The 17,996-nt window shown below is 53.7% G+C and overlaps 2 protein-coding genes across 3 annotated transcripts; both read left to right on the forward strand.

Moving 5' to 3' along the window:
* The first annotated feature begins 845 nt into the window (after window positions 1-845).
* LOC103050226 (calcineurin B homologous protein 2-like) lies at window positions 846-7,667 on the forward strand. Its single transcript, XM_088139728.1, has 7 exons — window positions 846-1,065; window positions 2,125-2,197; window positions 3,372-3,452; window positions 4,162-4,271; window positions 4,844-4,905; window positions 5,525-5,647; window positions 6,400-7,667. Exons 1-7 carry the CDS (start codon window positions 999-1,001, stop codon window positions 6,451-6,453), a joined length of 570 nt encoding a protein of 189 aa, XP_087995854.1. The 5' UTR covers window positions 846-998; the 3' UTR covers window positions 6,454-7,667.
* A 1,252-nt stretch (window positions 7,668-8,919) lies between these two features.
* LOC103048621 (ras-related protein ORAB-1-like) lies at window positions 8,920-17,338 on the forward strand. Of its 2 annotated transcripts, XR_015795951.1 has the most exons (8): window positions 8,920-9,256; window positions 11,115-11,224; window positions 11,573-11,645; window positions 12,127-12,222; window positions 12,773-12,868; window positions 13,505-13,636; window positions 14,662-16,649; window positions 16,768-17,338. XR_015795951.1 is itself a non-coding variant. In XM_007430973.3 (7 exons), the coding sequence occupies exons 2-7, from the start codon at window positions 11,202-11,204 to the stop codon at window positions 14,881-14,883; spliced, it is 642 nt and encodes a 213-aa protein (XP_007431035.1). In that variant the 5' UTR covers window positions 8,920-9,256; window positions 11,115-11,201; the 3' UTR covers window positions 14,884-16,704. The 2 variants fall into 2 exon arrangements, 1 of the variants encoding a protein (XP_007431035.1); XM_007430973.3 differs by lacking the exon at window positions 16,768-17,338 and having other exon boundaries at window positions 14,662-16,704.
* Window positions 17,339-17,996: the final 658 nt, after the last annotated feature.

The raw sequence follows: 17,996 nt of genomic DNA on the forward strand, positions 1-17,996 counted from the left end.
AGGGCCCTCTGGCATCTCTGCAGGGCATCAAGACCTTGTGGGAAGCCATCCCAAACCAAAGCAGGCCTCAGCTGTGCAGGAAGTGTTGTGAGGCCTGGTGTCCCCAGCTGTTGTGACTGTCACAGCTGCCTTCATCCCACTGTATCAGGGCAACCCAGCTTGGATGTTATTATTATTGTGGTGGTGGCGATTTACATGCATTGGACAATCAGATCCTTCCCAAGGAAGATGATGATTAATCTGATTTAGGTGCCACCCAACTGTGGAACAACTCTAGGATCTAGGATAGCTAAAGACGATCCTAAATTAAAGCTAAATCCCAAGTAATGTGGACTTTTTGTAACTGTTGACTGAGATTCCTTCTTCTTCTTCTTCTCCTTCTCCTTCATCATCATATTGTCATCACATTAGTGCTCTGCCTTTAGTTTATCCAGTAATGCTCCCTCCTCCTATTTTGCCCACCGTCACCACCCGGGGTGGGCTGCCCAACCCCCCCCCACCCCACCCCAGCCGGCTTGGGTCAAAGCCCCGGGCCCTGGGGCTCTTCTGACGACCGACCTTCTTCGACCTGGGGGCCAGGAGGGCTCTCGTTCCAGTCAGCCGGCAGGACTTTAAAAACTCCAACGTCCCCCCCCCCCCATTGAATGTCAGGGCTCCCTCCGGGCTGGGCTCGGACGCCCAGCTGGCCGGACCCGCCGCCTCCCCCCGGCCGCGGGGGCCGGGGTCGCCCAGGGTCGCAGCCCCGCGGGAGGGCGCGGGAGCCCGGCAGGCGGGAGGGGACCCGGAGCCAAGCCAAGCGGGGCGGGGCGGGGCGGAGCGGGGCGGTCCGGCCGCCCACAGGTGGCCTCCCCCTCCGGCCCGCCGGCCCGGCCCCGCAGCGGGCCTCCGCTTGCCCGGGGGCGGCCCCAAAGCTCGCCCGCCCTCGCGCCGCCCGGCGATGCCCTGCCCGGCCTGCCCTGCCCTGCCCTGCCCGCCCTCCTCCGCGCTCCGCGGCCGCGATGGGCGCGCAGGGCTCGCAGCAGCGCCCAGTGCCGGAGCAGGAGGCGATCGTGGCCGAGACCGGCTGTAAGCGCCGCCGGGCGGCGGGGGAAGCGGGCGGGAGGCGCCCCGCAGCCCGGCCGGCTCCCCGCCGAGGAGAGCGCGCCCCTCCGCGCCGCCCGCGCCCCGCTCCCCTCGCCCGGGAGAGCCGGGCTGTGGCGGGGCGGGCGCGGCCCGGCGGGGCTCCGGGGGCCCCAGAGGGCGGGGAGCTGGGGCCGGGGACCTGGGGGCCCGCGCCCGCTCGGCCGCGGCCGCTGGGCAGGCGGTCCCGCAGCTGCGGGCGCGGCGAGGGACAGGCCGGGGCGCCCACGGAGCCGCTGGGCAAGCCGGCGGGGGGCGGTGTGGGCAAGCCGGTCGGGGCTTCGCGGGCGGGGGGTTCTTCAGGAACGGGGCGGGGGGAGCGCTCGTCCCCAGCCCGTCCTGCGGCAGGACCGGCCCCCCGTCCGCTGCGCCCCTCCCCGCCGGGCAGCGAAGGGAAGGCGGGCGGGGGAAAGGCTCGCCCCTTCCCGGGGTCGAGGTTCCTCTGCTCGCCCCGACCCCCCCCCCCCCCGCCAGCGTTGAAGTTTTCCGGCGCGGCCGGAGGGGGGGGCGCCTCTCCGGGGAGGGGTCTGCCGGGCCCGGGCGGCGGCGAAGCGGGCTATTGCCCGCCTCTCGCTTAAGCCCGCTGGCACCGTCGCTGCCCAGCCGCTCTGCCTGCCCCGAGGAGCGCGGTCTCCCAGGCCGCCTCCTGCCCTCCCGGGCGCGGCTGGTCGGGAAGAGCCGCCGCTTCCTCCTCCCCCTCCCTCCCCACCCCGGGGTCACCTGAGGCCGCGGAATCGCCCGTCTCCGTCCAGGGACTGGCTCTCCTCTCCCGCGGTCAGGAGTGCCTCCCCTTGGCCCGCTTCTGCCCCACACCAACGGGCTTCCCCCCCACACCCCCCCCCCGCAAGGGCAGAGTTGGCCCCTCTGCCCATGCACACTCCCCCCGGCTTGCCAAGCAAGCTCACCAGGAACCCAGTTGCTGCTTTAATGGCTGGTTGCAAGGTCATCCTAACCCAGCTTACTGGATTTTCTCAGGTTAATCATTAATCCCTCTTTTTCGCCCAGTTTCCCAAGCCAGCCTTGCCCGCCTTTACCAGCGGTTCCAGGCCTTGGACAAGGATGACAAGGGCTACCTCACGTAAGTGGGGGAGGGGGCAGAGCCAAGGGCAGGAAAGGGAGGGGGGCTGCGGGCCGGCAAGACAAGCGGAAGGTTTTGGAAGCGTCTTCAAATGCTGAAGAATCTCTTTACCTAAAGAGTTACCCTTGTTTTCTTAACCACAATTCCAGTGTTATCCAAAATGTGCAACGTCGCCACTTAGGGCCAGTTTCAAATAAGCCATCTCCAGAACAGGGGTGATGATGGGTGACCGGCGAGGATGGGCACGGTTAAAATTGCAACCAGAAAGCCAGGAGGAGAAAACGTGAATTTTGAAACCAAATTCCATTGGGCAAGGATGCTTAGGCCCTTCGGCAACATGGAGAAAGCAAGTGGCACCAGTTAAAGTGCGGGGAAACGTGATCTTAGAAAAGTAATAGGGAAAGAGCCTGAAGAGGAAATCAGTTCTCCTGGTTTAAAGCCAAAACATCAAAATCATAACTCCGGGAAAAGTTAGAGCAGTGTTTCTCAACCTCAGCAACTTTAAGACGGGTGGACTTCAACTCCCAGAATTCCCCAGCCAGCCATGGCTGGCTGGGGAATTCTGGGAGTTGAAGTCCACCCGTCTTAAAGTTGCTGAGGTTGAAAAACACGGAGTTACAGCAATATCAATAGTGATTCTTACCTACAAAAAAGGTGCTGCAGCTGTTTTTCTTTCTTAGCAAGAAGCAGCACAGGACTAATATTTTACGACACCGTCCCGTTAAAAAGTTACTCAGAAACTTTTGTTTTATACGGAGGGTCTTTCCTCTCGATCCGGCCTGATTTATCTTGCTCAGTAGGTTGGGGCAGTTGGAAAGAAGCTGTAGTTTGAACGGCCTCTAGATGCAGAGCCCAAGAAACAAGTCTGCGACCGTAGTTGGAACCGAGAACTCGGCAGCAGGTAGTAATCAGCAGGGAAACAGCAGATTCCCAAAGAAAGCCAGGAAGCAGATTTTAGATCAGCATCTTAAAATACTTCTTGCTTTGGAAACAGGAAACTTGATTTAGTGTTTTTGCATCTGCATTTGATTATTTGTATGTAAACCCGCCCTGCTTTTCTCTCGTCCACCGCATTGGAGCACACGTGAGCAAAACAGCAGGACAGCCATTCTGATGAGAAACCAAAGCTTCAGCTGGTGCCATAAAGTCACATTTTTCTCTTTGCTCTCTGTAGCCGATACGACCTGGAAGGGATTGGTGAGTTGGCGGTGAACCCCATTGGAGACCGGATCGTCAACGCCTTCTTCCCAAACGGGTGGGTCTGGGGTGAGCCCCAAAGTCCAGCCTTGGAGGATGAGTGGGGAATGTGGCCGGTCCCTTTGGCCCAGGCCTGCCCTGCAAATCGAAGGGAATTGGAGCCCGATGCAGCGTCCAGTGACTTTTGTTTACAGCCAGGCAGAGAAGTGGCGTTGGGTAATAAAGCTAAGAAGGGCTGCAGCAACAGAGTCGAGATCTGGCCCACGCAGAGAGGAGGGGGCTGGAGCAAAATGCAGCCACGACCCGCTATTTCCGATCTTCTGTATCTTCGGCCCCCATGCAACTGGAACTTTCCATTTGGGGAAAGTTTCAAGATGGAGACGTGGGGAATCGGGGGGCTAAGGCATGATCAGTGCCTCTTGGCGAGAGGCTCCTGATTATCCAGCGACCTGCTCCAACTCCATCTGCCACAGAGGAGGTCAACTAGTACACAGCGAGCTGCTTTTCCTACAAGCCCTTGCAGTTTGCTCATCTTAAAGCTTCCTCCTGATTCCATGAAGAGTTTGCAAAGCAAGGGCTGATTAGATTCCCCAGCACCCGGGCAGAGAGGAGTCCTAGCATGGAGAGGTGCAAGGCAGGTGTAGCCTCTCCCCCCCTTGACAAGATGCCCAGGGAGCCAGCCTCTTCTCCCACTCTCCTAGAAATGCCCAGGATAAGGAGCATCCTCACACTGAGCCACAGAAATGCAGGGTCTTGTTCTTCCCCAGGAGCGAGGTGGCTGACTTCCGTTCGTTTGCTCGTGTGCTCGCTCACTTCCGGCCAGTGGAGGGACCTGGCAACTCGGAGGACATCAACAGCCGCCTTAGCAAGCTGAAGTGTGAGTACGTTGCACGAGCGGTGGAGCAAAAGGCCACCGCAGATGCCAAGCAGGACCCCTTGCAGCTCTAGGGCAGGGCTAGGCTGCCTGTGGATAGCCTAGAATGGTAAGGACTGGATGGGGTTGTGTTTGTCCGGATCTGGGGGAGGAAGGTCTGTGGTCGTGTTAATCCCTCTTCCATACTCCTGCAGCGTGCGTGTGTTCCCCATTCAAAGGGTGGGAAACCACGCCACCACTTTTCACCAGTTGTACGTGGACTGCAGCTGTAGGGGCCAACCGAGGTCTTCAGGTAGTTCCCCCCTTGCTCAAAGGGGTAGAAACTTGATCTTGTGTTTGTTCGTTCATGGAAGTTGAGATGATCAGGACGCACTTCTGATAGCAGGGCCAAATCCAGCAACTATGACATGGTAACAGAAGGAGCGTCATTCTGAATGATAGTCCAGACGCCACTCAGATAACTCAGCCTTCCAGAATGATATTGGATATGACAGCAGGCATAGTATTTCCACTTCTTTACTCTTCTGGTTGTTTATCCTTGGTTCTCATTCTTTGTTTTTCTGATTCTGGTCAAGTTGCTTTTCAGCTGTATGACCAAGACAAGGATGGCAAGATCTCACGAGCTGAAATGCTACAGGTAATGGCTGGGTGATCTTTCAGAAAGAAGCGTGCTTGAGCAATCCAAAGGAGGGAGTGCTTAATTTATTTTTCCTTTTTTAAAAAAAGGAAAAAGGGTCTGCAAGCCATGTACTTTGTACAGAGGAACTCTTACTCCTTGTAGCCTCAAACATAAGGGAATTCTGTTGACTTTGGGACAAAAAGTAGAGGCATGGGAAGGGGTCAAAAAAATCAATAGAATGGCTGCAGCTGCACAATCAGAGTCCTGCCCCTTTTTGTATGTGCTGTGCACACAATGTGTGTAAAAAAAAGGTTAGGGCAGCACGGTGGTGGCTGCCATCTTGACTTTCTGCAGATGCCTCTGGCAGAAAGCTTGTGCTGGGCATGTGCTCAGCAGCTGTGCTCTATCCTCACCCTGCAGTGAAAACAGGCGGGGGGGAGAGTGACTTTGAGTTCAGATTCAGCCCTTTGAGAGTGGTGAACGGATAGCGTGCAACACGAAGTCAGGGTTGGCCCCTTCTTAGTTTAGAGTCCTTCTCTGCAAAGCCAAGTTTTGCTTTCCCCAAGAGATGAGCAAGGGGTGGAAGTCAGCATCATCCATGGCGCCCTCAGCTCCTGCCACCCCTGTTCCCACCCAGGTCTTGAGAATGATGGTTGGCATCCAGGTGACAGATGACCAGCTTGAGAACATCACCGACCGAACCATCCAAGAGGCCGACAGAGATGGAGACAACGCTATCTCCTTCGAGGAGTTTGCCAAGGTCTGCCTGGCAAAAAACCTGGGAAGTTTCTGGGCAGGGCAGATACAGAGAGGCTGGGAAGGGAGAGGCAACCATTTCACTCTGGTAATCCAGCTTGACCAACTGGAGCCCTCCAGATGTGCTGGGAGTACAACTTTGGTAGGAAACTTTTGAAGGGAGAAGCAGGTTGGGCATGTTACGGGTCCCATCAGCCAAGGAACGCTGGCCGGCGGGGGCTAGGAGACGTGTGTTCTCTGCAGTAGCCCTTGCTCTCTGGAAGATTCCCCCTCCAGAGATTAGGATGACCCTGACTCTGCTGGCCTTTCGCAAGGCCCTGAAGGCCTGGTTGTGTGCCCGGGCCTGGAGCCCCAAGCGTGTTAAGGACCCTGTTTCCTGGCTATATTGACATCTATGGCAATAATTTTACTTGGCAACTACTGTATATTTATTTATTTTGTATTGTTTTAATTATTTTATGTTTTTTGTGACAGTACGTCACCCAGAGTCACTTATTGGAGATGGGCGGCTATAGAAATTAAATAAATAAATAAAATAAATTAAAAAAGCTGGGAAATTCCCAGCCAGCCCTGCAGACCTAGGATTGCAAAGCAAAAAACAAGAAATCTAGTCTTTGGCTGCAGTTTGGAGCCCTAAGCTGGTGGTGGGAGAACTCTGTCCCCTCTTCTGAAAGCTTAGCATGGAAAGATAGTTCTCAGGCTAAACACTCAAGTCAACCGCAGGTTTTCATAAATCTCCCTCTGCTATTTTTGCAGTCGGTGGAAAAGCTGAATATTGAGCGGAAGATGAGTCTGCGGATCCTGAAATGATGGAGGTCCAGAGCGTCCCCCAAATGGGATTTGTGGCAAAGGCAAGGAGAACATCCGCGCCCGGTCAGATCTCTCGCTGGTTCCTGATAGTCTCGCGGGCGCCCAGTTCACAGAACGCCTGTTGCAAGACGGGAGCCACGGGCTGGGGGCAGCTGGCGCTTGGAGTCTGGTCCGCTGTCTGAGAGCAGGCCTCCGGTTATATATTGGGAGAACTGCAATCAGAAACTGAGCTTTTTGTTTAACGGTGAGGCGCTTATTTCATGCGTGAGGATGCGTGGCAGGCCCTTTTGACTGTTTCAGAGAAAGGGGTAGAATTCTCTGCTCCTTATCACCCGCGCCCATATAGGATGTCTTGGAAAGGGTGTTTTCTGGCTGTTTTGCCGTGTGTTTAGGATGTGCGCATTGTGAGTCCTTGTCTGGACAACTTTTGTTAACCAGGGGCAAAGGAGGGTCAACCAGGAAGCTTCTAGAGTCAAGCCAGGCCATTTACTGATCCAGTTAATCCAGTCTTATCAGTACTGATTGGCAACGACTAACCCTACAAGAAAAGGATGGAATGTTTGGGACTGTTTCGCTCCACCAAAAAAGCCATTAAGGAAGAACACAACTGAGGTTCATAAAACCGTGCATGAAGTGCTTAGGGAGAATTTTTCTCCTTCCCCCCAAACACGAGGATCAAAGAAGTTGATGGGAAGGAAATCTAAACTAGACAACTGCCATTCTTCAGGTGTGTTTCGTTACTCTGTCGAATTCATAAGCACAAGCCGTGGAAATGGCTGCTAATTCGTTGGATTTCAGAAGGGACCAGACACATCCACAGCCAGGTTAATCAAGGGCTCTCGGTCTGAAAGTCAGTGACCTCCAAATGCCAGTTCAGGGGAACAGGCGGGAGGGGAGGGTCTCCATCTGCTTGTGAGTACCCGAGAGGCAAAACCGTGCAAAGCAAAAATGCTTGATAGTCATCGGCTTTAGCCTGATCCAGCTGGCCTGTGCTGATGTTCACGGCTCACTGAGGCTTTCCTGAAGATGCTAGCGCTGGACTTTAGACAACGCAGGTGCTCTGCCCAGCTGCAGCCTTTACCAATTGGATTGCACACCCCTAAAGTGTTGACATTGACCCTGCCCCTTTTAAACCACACTCCTAAGAGATAAGGGCCAGCAAAATTCTGCCGTAGACTTACAACGATATAGATTAAAAGCTTCATTAACCTGGACACACTTCTCTGTTTTTTCCTGTATTTATGCACTTCCCTTCCACGTGTTCCGCTCTGCTGCTTCTCCTACTCCCGAACCTCTACATACAAAAATACAGGCAATCACAGCTCTCTGTGCGTGTCCGTGCAAAGGAGCAGAGACAGGACCAAACAAGAAACAGGGAGGGGACTTCAATTTCCATTTGGCTGCCGGGAAAGTTCACGAGCTGCCTGTAGACGGCCCCAGCCAGCGCTTGCATTCCATGCCGGTGGCATTGCGGGGGACGATCTGCCAACTGCCCAAGTTGCTCACAGCCATTTCTTTCTCTAATCAGGCAAGAATCTGCTGAGAGAGATTTCCCCCAAATTTCTGGAAGAGTAGGAAAACATGGCCAAGCACCCTCACCCTGCCAGACTGGAAAAAAAGGAGACATTTTTTTATTTATTTGCTAGATTTATAGCCACCTTTGGTATAGAAGCTCAAGGTGGTCCACCAAGAGTTGCTTCCTCTCATTTCCCCCCCACAACAACCCTACAAGGGGGGTTGGGCTAAGTGACTGGCCTAAAGTTTTCCAGGTAGTTTTCATAGCTGGGGGAACGGGTGGGGGGGTAGAATAGAACCTGAGTCTCCTCTGTGCCAGTCCATCCCTTAGCCCAGCGTTTCTCAGCCTTGGCCGCTTGAAGATGGGTGGACTTCAACTCCCAGAATTCCCCAGCCAGGGAACTCTGGGAGTTGAAGTCCACCCATCTTCAAGCGGCCAAGGCTGAGAAACACTGCCTTAGCCCCTAGACCGGTTCTAGTCTCTAGCTCTCGCATCAAGAGACGATGCCAAAACATCCCTCCAGCACCAAGACCTTTTTGCAGCACCGCGAGCCCCTCGGGGGTCCGTCCTCTGTTCTCCGTCAGGGCTGCCAGGAGGGGCGGGATCCTGCATGGGAGACTAGAAATCCAAAGCAACTTCCGCTCCACAGCTCCACACGTGCCCAAGCCCACAGCTGGAGCCCAATGCCCTGGACTACGCCCACCGCCACCCCGATGGGCATTAGTCGAGAGAGATCTAAAGTTCACCCTCTCTCTCTCTCTCTCCACCCCCCCCCCCGGGGCCTTGATGCGTCTGCCCGCCCCGCCGGCCCACCCCATCACCCCACCAGACCTCCTCTGGGGCCCCCTCCCCCCGCGGGATGAAAGTGGCTTGCCAGCCAATGCTCTCCCACCCGCTGCAGCATCGTCAGATGATGTCATTCCCGGGACCGGCCAATGGCGGAGCGCCCAGCTGGAGGCCTCCTGCTGCAGGACAGGAGGGCCGGGGAGGAAGGGGGGGCGCCAGCTGCTGGGGGGCGCCAGGGGCTTTGTCTCTGCCGCCAAGCCGCCGTCATGGTGCGTCGGGGACCGGCCGGGGCGCCCCTTCGGCACGGCCCGCCCGAGCCGTAGCGCCAGCCGGCGAGGAATGACCCATCCGCCCCTCCACCTGAAGGGGGTAGCCCACCTGCCCTGCCGCCTCCCAGCGGACCCCCGCCAGAGCAGCCTCGGAAGACCGAGGCGCCCCCGCCGTCGCCTCCGCAGGGCCCGCGGCTCTGGCCCCGCTCCAGCGGAGCAGGCAGAAAGCAAGGTAACGCCGCTCTCCATCCGCCTCCGTCGCAGCCCTGGGCCGCCCGAGACCCCTCCTCCTCAGGCAGGGCTGGTCCTTCCAAGGACCCGAGGCCAAGTGGGGAAGCTGGACGCGGGCTGCTGGCTGGGGGGAACCGAGAATCGGTGCGGGGGGGGCAAGTCTCGGGGCTGATGCCTGCTTTCCCTATCAGCGTGTCACTATCTGAAGCATCCCCGTCGCTTTGGGGATGGCGTTCCCCACTGGCTTTGGAGGAGGTGGGCCTGCGTTTGCAGCGGTGCGGGAGGCGGATTGCCACAGACCCCACAAGACGGCCCAAAGCCTAGGCTGCGCCTGTGTTTTGGAACGGCCGCGCTGATCAATGCACATCCTTCGAAGGCTTGGGGTGGGGGAAACAACATGATGGAAAATTCATTTATTCAATCCATGTATATGGCTGTTCTGTGTTGTGGCTCTGTGAGGTTAATCTTGGGTTCTGGAAAAAACGAAGAACAGAAGCCCCAACAGAACACAATGCATTGGAGGCTACCTTCGCAGGACCCCCATAATCAGAATTCGAGACCAGGGAGGTCACTGCCCCCAAACAAAAACGAGATCTAACATGGGACCTCCTGGGTGTGCTGGGCCCTCAATAAACGGGGCCTGCTCCATGGCTGCATGGTGGCCATAACTCCTGAACGGCCTCTGAGCCCCACCAGGGAAGGCAGCTTGAGGTCCCCCAAGCCATACGTCTGGGGAACACCATGGCCCACCTAGCCTCAGCCTAAGCGGCTCGCCCAAGGAGGCGGGTACCCAAGCCGCGATCCCATCTGGTCCCAACAACCCAACTTCACCAACAGGATCTCACATCCAGGTATCTGCAGAACTGCTCCCCAGGAAGCCACAAGAGAATCAACACTGTGGGACTTCCCACCCCGTTGGATGGCAAGCGCTAAAAACATCACCGTCTCCGTTTTCCCCCATTATTACCCATAGACAAAATATAAACATGTCAGGGTTCATCTGGTGGCTAGACAGACGTTAGATGTCATCATCCCTGCCCTTCTATTTTAGGAAACGGGAGTGGTGCGCAGAAAGTAAAAATAAGGAGTTTCTCTGGGAAGTAAACACCAAATGTGCAAGAGGTGCAAAAAAAATTATGCATGTCTGAATTAATCTGGTTCATTCCATTCACCTCTCCCCAGAGCGCACACCTGGGGCCCGAAATTCCCTAGGGGAAGCACATGGCTAAGGATCTTCACCAGGGTTCAGGATCCTTTGGAAGAAGCCGTGATAGTCACACCATTAGAAAACCAGTATTCTTTGTCCTGCAACTTCAGATACTACCTTCTTCCCTGGGGCAGGGGGTTTCATAGCCACACGTCTGCCCTCCCATTAAACCAGGGGGATGCGAGGTGGGCCTGATTCCAGCCAGCGCCGTTCCCGAGAGAGGTGAAGTAACAAAGAGACTTCTGAACATGCTTCAAGCGCTCTTCTCTCCCCACAGCCCTTCATGGGATGGGTTTACAAGATCAGCCGTGTGCATTTATAAATGAGTGGAACTCAGCAAAAATAGATTGCAGCTCTGGAGGCCAATTAAAACATAAACGAACTGCAGCACAAGCAACAAGGGAATTCTTGACTCTTTTTGTAGGGAGAAGCCCCCAATTTCTGGGGGAAAACAAATGGAACTCAGAGCTGGGCCAAATCCGAACACAAGAAGAAGAAAAGCATGAACAATTTAAAAAAGAAAAAACTTTCCATTCACCATTATTTCCTTGTGGAGCTTTGAAACAGGCTCCTGCTTCAAATGCATTTTTTTTTAATTTAAAAGTTACCAACACGAAAATCTTGGTCACCCTGAGTCTTATTTACCCCGAAGGCAGTCACAACCTGAGAAGCTACCGGACCTTCCTTGGCCCACTCAAACTGGGGGAACGCTGGACTTTCTGCAAGAATTCTGGCTAACATGTCAACCATCAGCCCCGAGTAGTAAGTATCCTGCAACCGAGAAGGACCTGTGGCTGGGAGGGACTTATCTGCGTCCTGCCGAGCATGATGCTGGATAAAGAGAGTCACATATGTGACGGGCGGCTATTTACTAAATTGAAATACATGCATGCGTGCATGCATGCATATATACATACAGGGTTTATTTCTAGAGCACCCCTCATTCAGCCATTTCAAACTGGGCCCTGGACTTTGGATGGCCACAGATCCCAGCCACAACATTTAGAGCCCAAGAGCACCGGGGAAATTAGGAGCAGCTACAAAGGGCTCCTTGCAACACCACACATTTTAAATGCTGACCCTTTTTTTGTTTTGCTTCCTCAACAACAGCGACTATTTATTTAAGCTGCTGCTCATCGGCGATTCTGGAGTGGGGAAGTCCTGCCTGCTTCTCCGCTTTGCGGTAAGATGGGATCGACGATAGAAACGATGGGAGAAGGCAGGCAGGGTTCAAAACTGGCACTGAACTCTGCCTCGTTTTCAGGGCCAGGCCTAGCTTGAGTCTAGAGGAGGAAGATGCTCCTGAGAAAATCCCCCAAGGATTTGTCTTTGCAATCCTGCACTTGAGTATGCAGAAGTCAGTGGGGCTGGAGTGCATATGAAGATGAGGAACCTAAGGCCAGATTCAGATCACTTGTCCCTCAAATCTCTTTGGGGCATCTGGGGCATGGGTCAAATAAAGTCCAGATGATGGTCCCTTTGAGGGACATCCAGGCTCTCACCTCCAACCAAATCCTTGTTTTTATTTCCAAGAGATGATTTCAAGAGGAGTTTGCGTCTAGAGCTCACCAATACTCAACTCCAAGGCATCTTTTGGGACAACTCTTTAAGACGTCTACTATGTCCACATGCTTAAATCCCCTGTGGTCCTTTTCCTTCCCCAGGATGACACCTACACAGACAGTTACATTAGCACCATCGGAGTGGACTTCAAAATCCGGACAATTGAGCTGGAAGGGAGGACCATCAAGCTGCAAATTGTGAGTACCTCCAGGGGCTAGAAGAGAGATTAAAAACCAGGTCTCCTGCAATTTCCTCCTGTCTCTAGGAATCTGGCATAATTGCAATGACTAGGCAGAAAATAGGACAGAGTTGGCTCTTCTTGTCCTTCACTTGGAAAGCTGTAGCTGCTGAAGTTCTTACTCAGGAGCTACTCCTCAGATGGAAGACTTGCTAGTCTTTAAAGACTGCCATGATATATGACAGCTCCTCCAACGTGCTGCCATCGGCCATCTCGTAGTCGTATTCTGGAAGGAATTATGGGAGCTGGAGGGCCATGGGAGGGTACCAGGTTTGGGAAAAGCTTACACACTAAGCCAGAGACTATCTCCTACAGCAAGAACAACTGGTCTTGCTATGTTAACTCCAATAGCAACAGAGGAACCCATTGTCACAATGTTGGTCTAGCAGAATCCACCTTGCAGATGGAGTATCATCTGAAGCCTCCTCTGTCAAAGGGGGCTTCACCCGTATCAGCTTTGTCGATTCTAGAGGACACTGACCAGGATCACGCACTTCTTTTCTCCTTAGTGGGACACTGCTGGACAGGAGCGCTTCCGGACCATCACATCCAGCTACTACCGAGGCGCGCATGGCATTATCATTGTGTACGATGTGACTGACCAGGTAAGGCAGCTGTTTCTCCGAGGCAGGCAGAGAAGAGGCATTCTCAGGTTGCCTCCATTCCTCCAACCACCAGCTTTCTCAGCCCCTACGAGTATCTGCAAGCAGCAGCAGCCAACGTCAACTGGCAGATTCCCAGAGAACACCCTGCCCCCCCATCAAGGGCTGTTCAGCCATAACATCGATCTGGCACCTCCATATTCAGAAGCAATTATATCACTACCCCCCTCCCCCCCGTATCTGGAGAGCAAGAGCAAAGGGTGCGGCCTTTGAATCTGTGGCCTTAGCTGTTGAACTAGATGGATCATCAACCCAAAAGGTTTGTGGGTCACGCAAAGGGCGTGAGCATCCTTTAGAAGCCCTCAAATAATTATTTTACTAATTCCTAAATCCATACGTACACGCATACCCCTCCTTTACCTCAGTGTATAATGAAAGAGGAACACACCGTTGAAAAGCATCTTAAACTCATACATGAAAAAAGGTTCTTGCTCATCGTACCTGGCCAGGCGAGCGTGCAACATTTTTGTCTAAGAAGAGAAAGGGTATCTGGATTGAGTAAAGACGAGGTGAGAGCTCCAGATGCAGGTATTTTACGAATTATCTTCCTGCTCTCTCTCCCCACTCCTCTCCTCCTAGGATTCCTTCAACAACATGCATCTCTGGCTGGAGGAAATCACCCGCTATGCGAGTGAGAACGTCAACAAGTTGATTGTAGGAAACAAGAGTGACCTCTCAAGCAAGAAAGCAGTGGATTACACTACTGCCAAGGTGAATTTGGGGAGTGGGAGGGAGGGGGGTATGAGTGGATCACACCAGTTTTCCCCCTGAGTTGGTGAGAAATAGATCTAGATATTGCTGAACTACAACCCCCAATTTATGATCCTTCACATGTTGCTCAACCACAACTCCCCGCAGTAACGTTGCCAATGACAAGACTTTGCTGCTTTCTGAAGTTATAAGTCCCACAACTTAATACCAAGTAAAAATACATCCTGATCAATGAACAGATTTTTAGAAGTATGAATGCATCTATGTATTAAGCATGCTGTACAGATGGCAAGTGCAAAACAAGTATTTGTATTTATAGAAAAACAGAATCCCTGAACACTTAGGTTTCAGAGCATTAATCACGTAATGTTGAAGTCCTCAGGGCACTGGGATTTTTCACAATCCCTCCGAGGAACTGAGGCTGTCAAAACCCCTCGTGCTTTGTTCCTGAACTTCCACAGAGGCACAAATAGGGGTGTGCTGGGGAGAAGCAGCAGAGCCAAACAGAGAAGGAGTGTAGGCCAGCCCTGGAGTTGGGTTCAAGTATTTCCGTACCCCAGCGAGGAAGTGAGGGGAGAAGGGGTTTAAAACCAACCAACCAGCCAAGAACTCTTCATCCTGCAATATTCAGGCTGGCAGGTTCTTGGAGACTCCCAAGAAATGGGATGAGATGATTCTGTAACATTGCTTTAAATTGTGTAACTACCCTAGACCCATGGTAAAGTGCGTACCATGGGTCACTAAACCAGGGATGAAGCTGTCCTTCATCAATGTGCACTGCCCAAGATGGAGAGGTGTTCCTGCCATTCCCACCTCGGAAGCACAGAGGAGATCGGAAGTATCCTAACCCTAGAAGGTCTCAGGAGGGTTCAAAGCCCTGGACCCTGGGGTCAGCCAGATCTCACAAACAGCTGTCATCCAGAGGCCTGGTTTTCCATACTCAGTTTTTGCGACATCCTTTATCTCCTGGGTCAGGTTTACCACTGAGATCTTACCGTGCCTTTTTCTGCCCTCCCCGGGTGCAGGAATACGCAGACTCCCTGGGAGTGCCCTTCCTAGAGACCAGTGCCAAGAACGCCACCAACGTCGAGCAGGCCTTCCTGACCATGGCCGCCGAGATCAAGAACCGGGTCAGCAGCGGCCCCACGCAGAACGACAGCCACAAGCCCGCCCTCCACATCCAGAGCGGCCCGTTACGGCAAGAAGGCACGGGCCCCGGAGAAGACGGGGGCGGAGGCTGCTGCTGAGAGGCTGTCCACACGCTGAGTGATGGAGGGCGAGTTTCAGGGAGTGCCCGGGAAGGGGGAAACGCCGGGCAACGGAAGCACCCCCACTAAGCATCCCAGCTTACCTTTGCAGACTTGGAACACACAAAGGAACGCCTGCCGGAGCATCGCCCAGCCCGCCTGCACCGGCTTCATTCCACGTTCTGGACTTCAGAGCTTTCAGAGTCACCCCTAATCAGTTGCTCCTCTGCTCCCGCCTCTTCCCAAGCCGGCCCACGGCTCTTCTGCTGACAGAGTTCCCAGGAATGCCCTGGAATAGAGGGCCGTCCACTGCAGGGTCCAGCTGTGCCCACGTCACAGTCCTGGAAGCGGCAGAGGGGAGCAGACGCCTTCAGAGGGGACTGAGGGAGGCGCACCCATTACATCCGCATGCACAATTCCACTTAACGTGGGGGAACAGCCGCCTCCTCTTGTTCTTTTAAACCCCCAAGCCCTTCTTTCATTGCTGAAGACCCTTAGAGCAACCCAAAAGGCAGGTCGCCCCTCTGCTCTTCTTCCTCCGCCCTAGTGTTTGCCTCCCTCCTCGCTCTCGGGACCCAAACCGTACGGCAAATACTTTCCTATTGTCCTAGCGGCCACAAAAGTCGCCCATCGTAACTCGGTAAAGCTTCAGTGATGTTTCTATGTCCTTCTTTCCACAACTTCCCTTCTTCCCCAGAACTTAAGACCCCCTGAGAAAGGAAAGGAAAAAAACCTAAACTTTTGAATGGGAAAAAATGGCAGGGATGCAGGGTTCTCCTTCGCATGCGCCCTGCCAGATGTTCCTAATAGGCCTTTTTCTGGTGCACACCTGCACCCGGAGGGCAGCTGCGTACAGTCCCATCCCGTTACCTTTAGAAGCCTCTAGAGCATGGAAAAATCCCCCAAACTGGGAGGGTAAGGACATCGATTCAGGAGACCTCATGAACTCTCACAACCTTTTCACTTGGAGCGAGGGATCCAGTAAGGAAAACCCAGATGCTCAAACCCCGTACAGCCGATCTGCAAGCCTCAGGTTCACGCCCCCTTTGAATCCTAGCACAGCCATCTTTCACCTATGAAACCCTTTTCCTGTATATTTTTATTCCGTGTGCCACAACGTAGAAGAGAGTAGCGCCCTATCTAGGTTTTGCCTGCCACCGAGAGGCCATTAAAAAAGCCATTTTCCCCCAGCAGAGCTCCTCCTTCCTCAAAAAGCCCAAAACAGCCCCCGGGGAGAAGAGGCGTTTTTCACACGGCTTGTTTGTCCTAGTTACTTAAATAAGCCATCTTTTTTAAGTTCATGCAGTACGCTGAATCCTACATTAACCAAAGACACCCTAAGCCATAAGCAACTAACCACGGCTACAAGCTAAAACGAACCTGACATTAAGGGGAGAATGCAGCTGCAAGGTCTGTAACGGAGCTGATCGGGTTCAGCGTGAACCCATCGGCCACAGTCTATCGGCCAAGGTTTTCTCCACCGCTTGGAGGATTCGAGGGTGGTTTGAGCAGGAAGAGCCGCTCAGGTGTGCTTCACAGGGCCAGGCTGACTTGAGACTTGTCAAGGGTAGGAGAGAGAAGGAAAAGGGGTTTCGTGAGAGCGGCGAACTCATATATCCGAAGTGCTTCTATGCATTCCTACTTCCTTACATTTAGGGTTTACATTTCCCTTATCTGCTCACAGGGCTGAATACGATGTACTGTGCAAACTTCGGTTTTCACCCCAAATGTTGTCCTGCTGCATTTGATGAAAGCTTTATATCAGAGTTGGTCAACCTTGGCCCCTTGAAGAGGTGTGGACTTCAACTCCCAGAATTCCCCAGCCAGCCATGGCTGGCTGGGGAATTCTGGGAATTGAAGTCCACACCTCTTCAAGGGGCCAAGGTTAACCAGCACTGCTCTATAGAGTTTCAAACTCTTAAAGATTTTCTCAAGGAACTGCAATGCTGTCTGCATCTGTAGCCCTGCCCTCAAAACATCCTTCCTAAGAATAGGGTATTCAATGTTTTGTGGGATCCCACCGCCCCTGTGAGGGGCCGTAGGGGCCTTGCCAGGTAAGGCCTCCTGAGGGTTCGAGTCATCGGTGGACGCCGTTGAGAGCAACAGTGGGTCCCAGGGGAGACCTGGGCAGGTGAGGAAGAGTTCTGGGTGGCCACGTCCGTGCCACGAGAGCCATTTCCCGTCAGATAATGCAGCTGGGGCGAAGGCCGGGTTGGGGGTGCTGGTGTGGGAGCACAAATTGGCGGGGAGGGTGGGCTGAGCTAGCGTACCCCATTTGCATGACATCTACTCTGAATGCACCTTTTTAGATCCGCTCTGATTTTTAGACCCACGAATTCCATGTCCTGTTGTGCATTTTAAACATCCTGTAGTCACAGATGCTGTCCCTCCTGCCCCCTTATCCATGTCGTGTGTGTCAATAAACCATTTCTCTCTCCACTTGGCTGTCTCTGGGTCATGGGGTCTGTCTGCCTTGCACGGAGAAGGGGGCGAGGGGAGAAACCAAGGACCTCCTCCCGCCCAGCCTGCAGAACTGGGGCTAGCTGGGAGGGCGAGAGGGCCTGGCAGAGGGGCCTCCTGCTTCAAGGGCCTTCACTCCAAAGGACTCTCCTCGTTTGTGGCTGCTGGAGCCACATGGATGCTCCTGTGTTTGCGTTTCATCTGATCACCAGTCCTGGCTACTCCAAAGCCTCAGATAAAGCCCTAAATGGGCCCGGAAAGTGCCCCACTGCAGGCACCCAATACCTTCCCCTGGCCTTAAGCCAGCTGGTTTCTTGTCCTCCACTCCCCCCCACTCCGCTTCAATAGGTTTCTTATCCAGGATTTTTTTTCCTTCCTTCCTTCCTTCCTTCCTTCCTTCCTTCCTTCCTTCCTTCCTTCCTTCCTTCCTTCCTTCCTTCCTTCCTTCCTTCCTTCCTTCCTTCCTTCCTTCCTTCCCTTCCCATCCCTTCCCTTACCTTTTTCTTTTTCTTTTTCTTTTTCTTTTTCTTTTTCTTTTTCTTTTTCTTTTTCTTTCATATTTATATAGCCACCCATCTCACAGAGTGTAACTATAATGTGAAAGTTGCTGTCCCCAATACGTTCTGGATTTGCTAAAAGACTAATACAACTGC

Source organism: Python bivittatus, unplaced genomic scaffold (assembly GCF_059951505.1).
Source record: "Python bivittatus isolate LINGU-HERP-01145 unplaced genomic scaffold, Pbiv_v1 ctg000310_np1212, whole genome shotgun sequence".
Lineage (NCBI taxonomy): Eukaryota > Metazoa > Chordata > Lepidosauria > Squamata > Pythonidae > Python > Python bivittatus.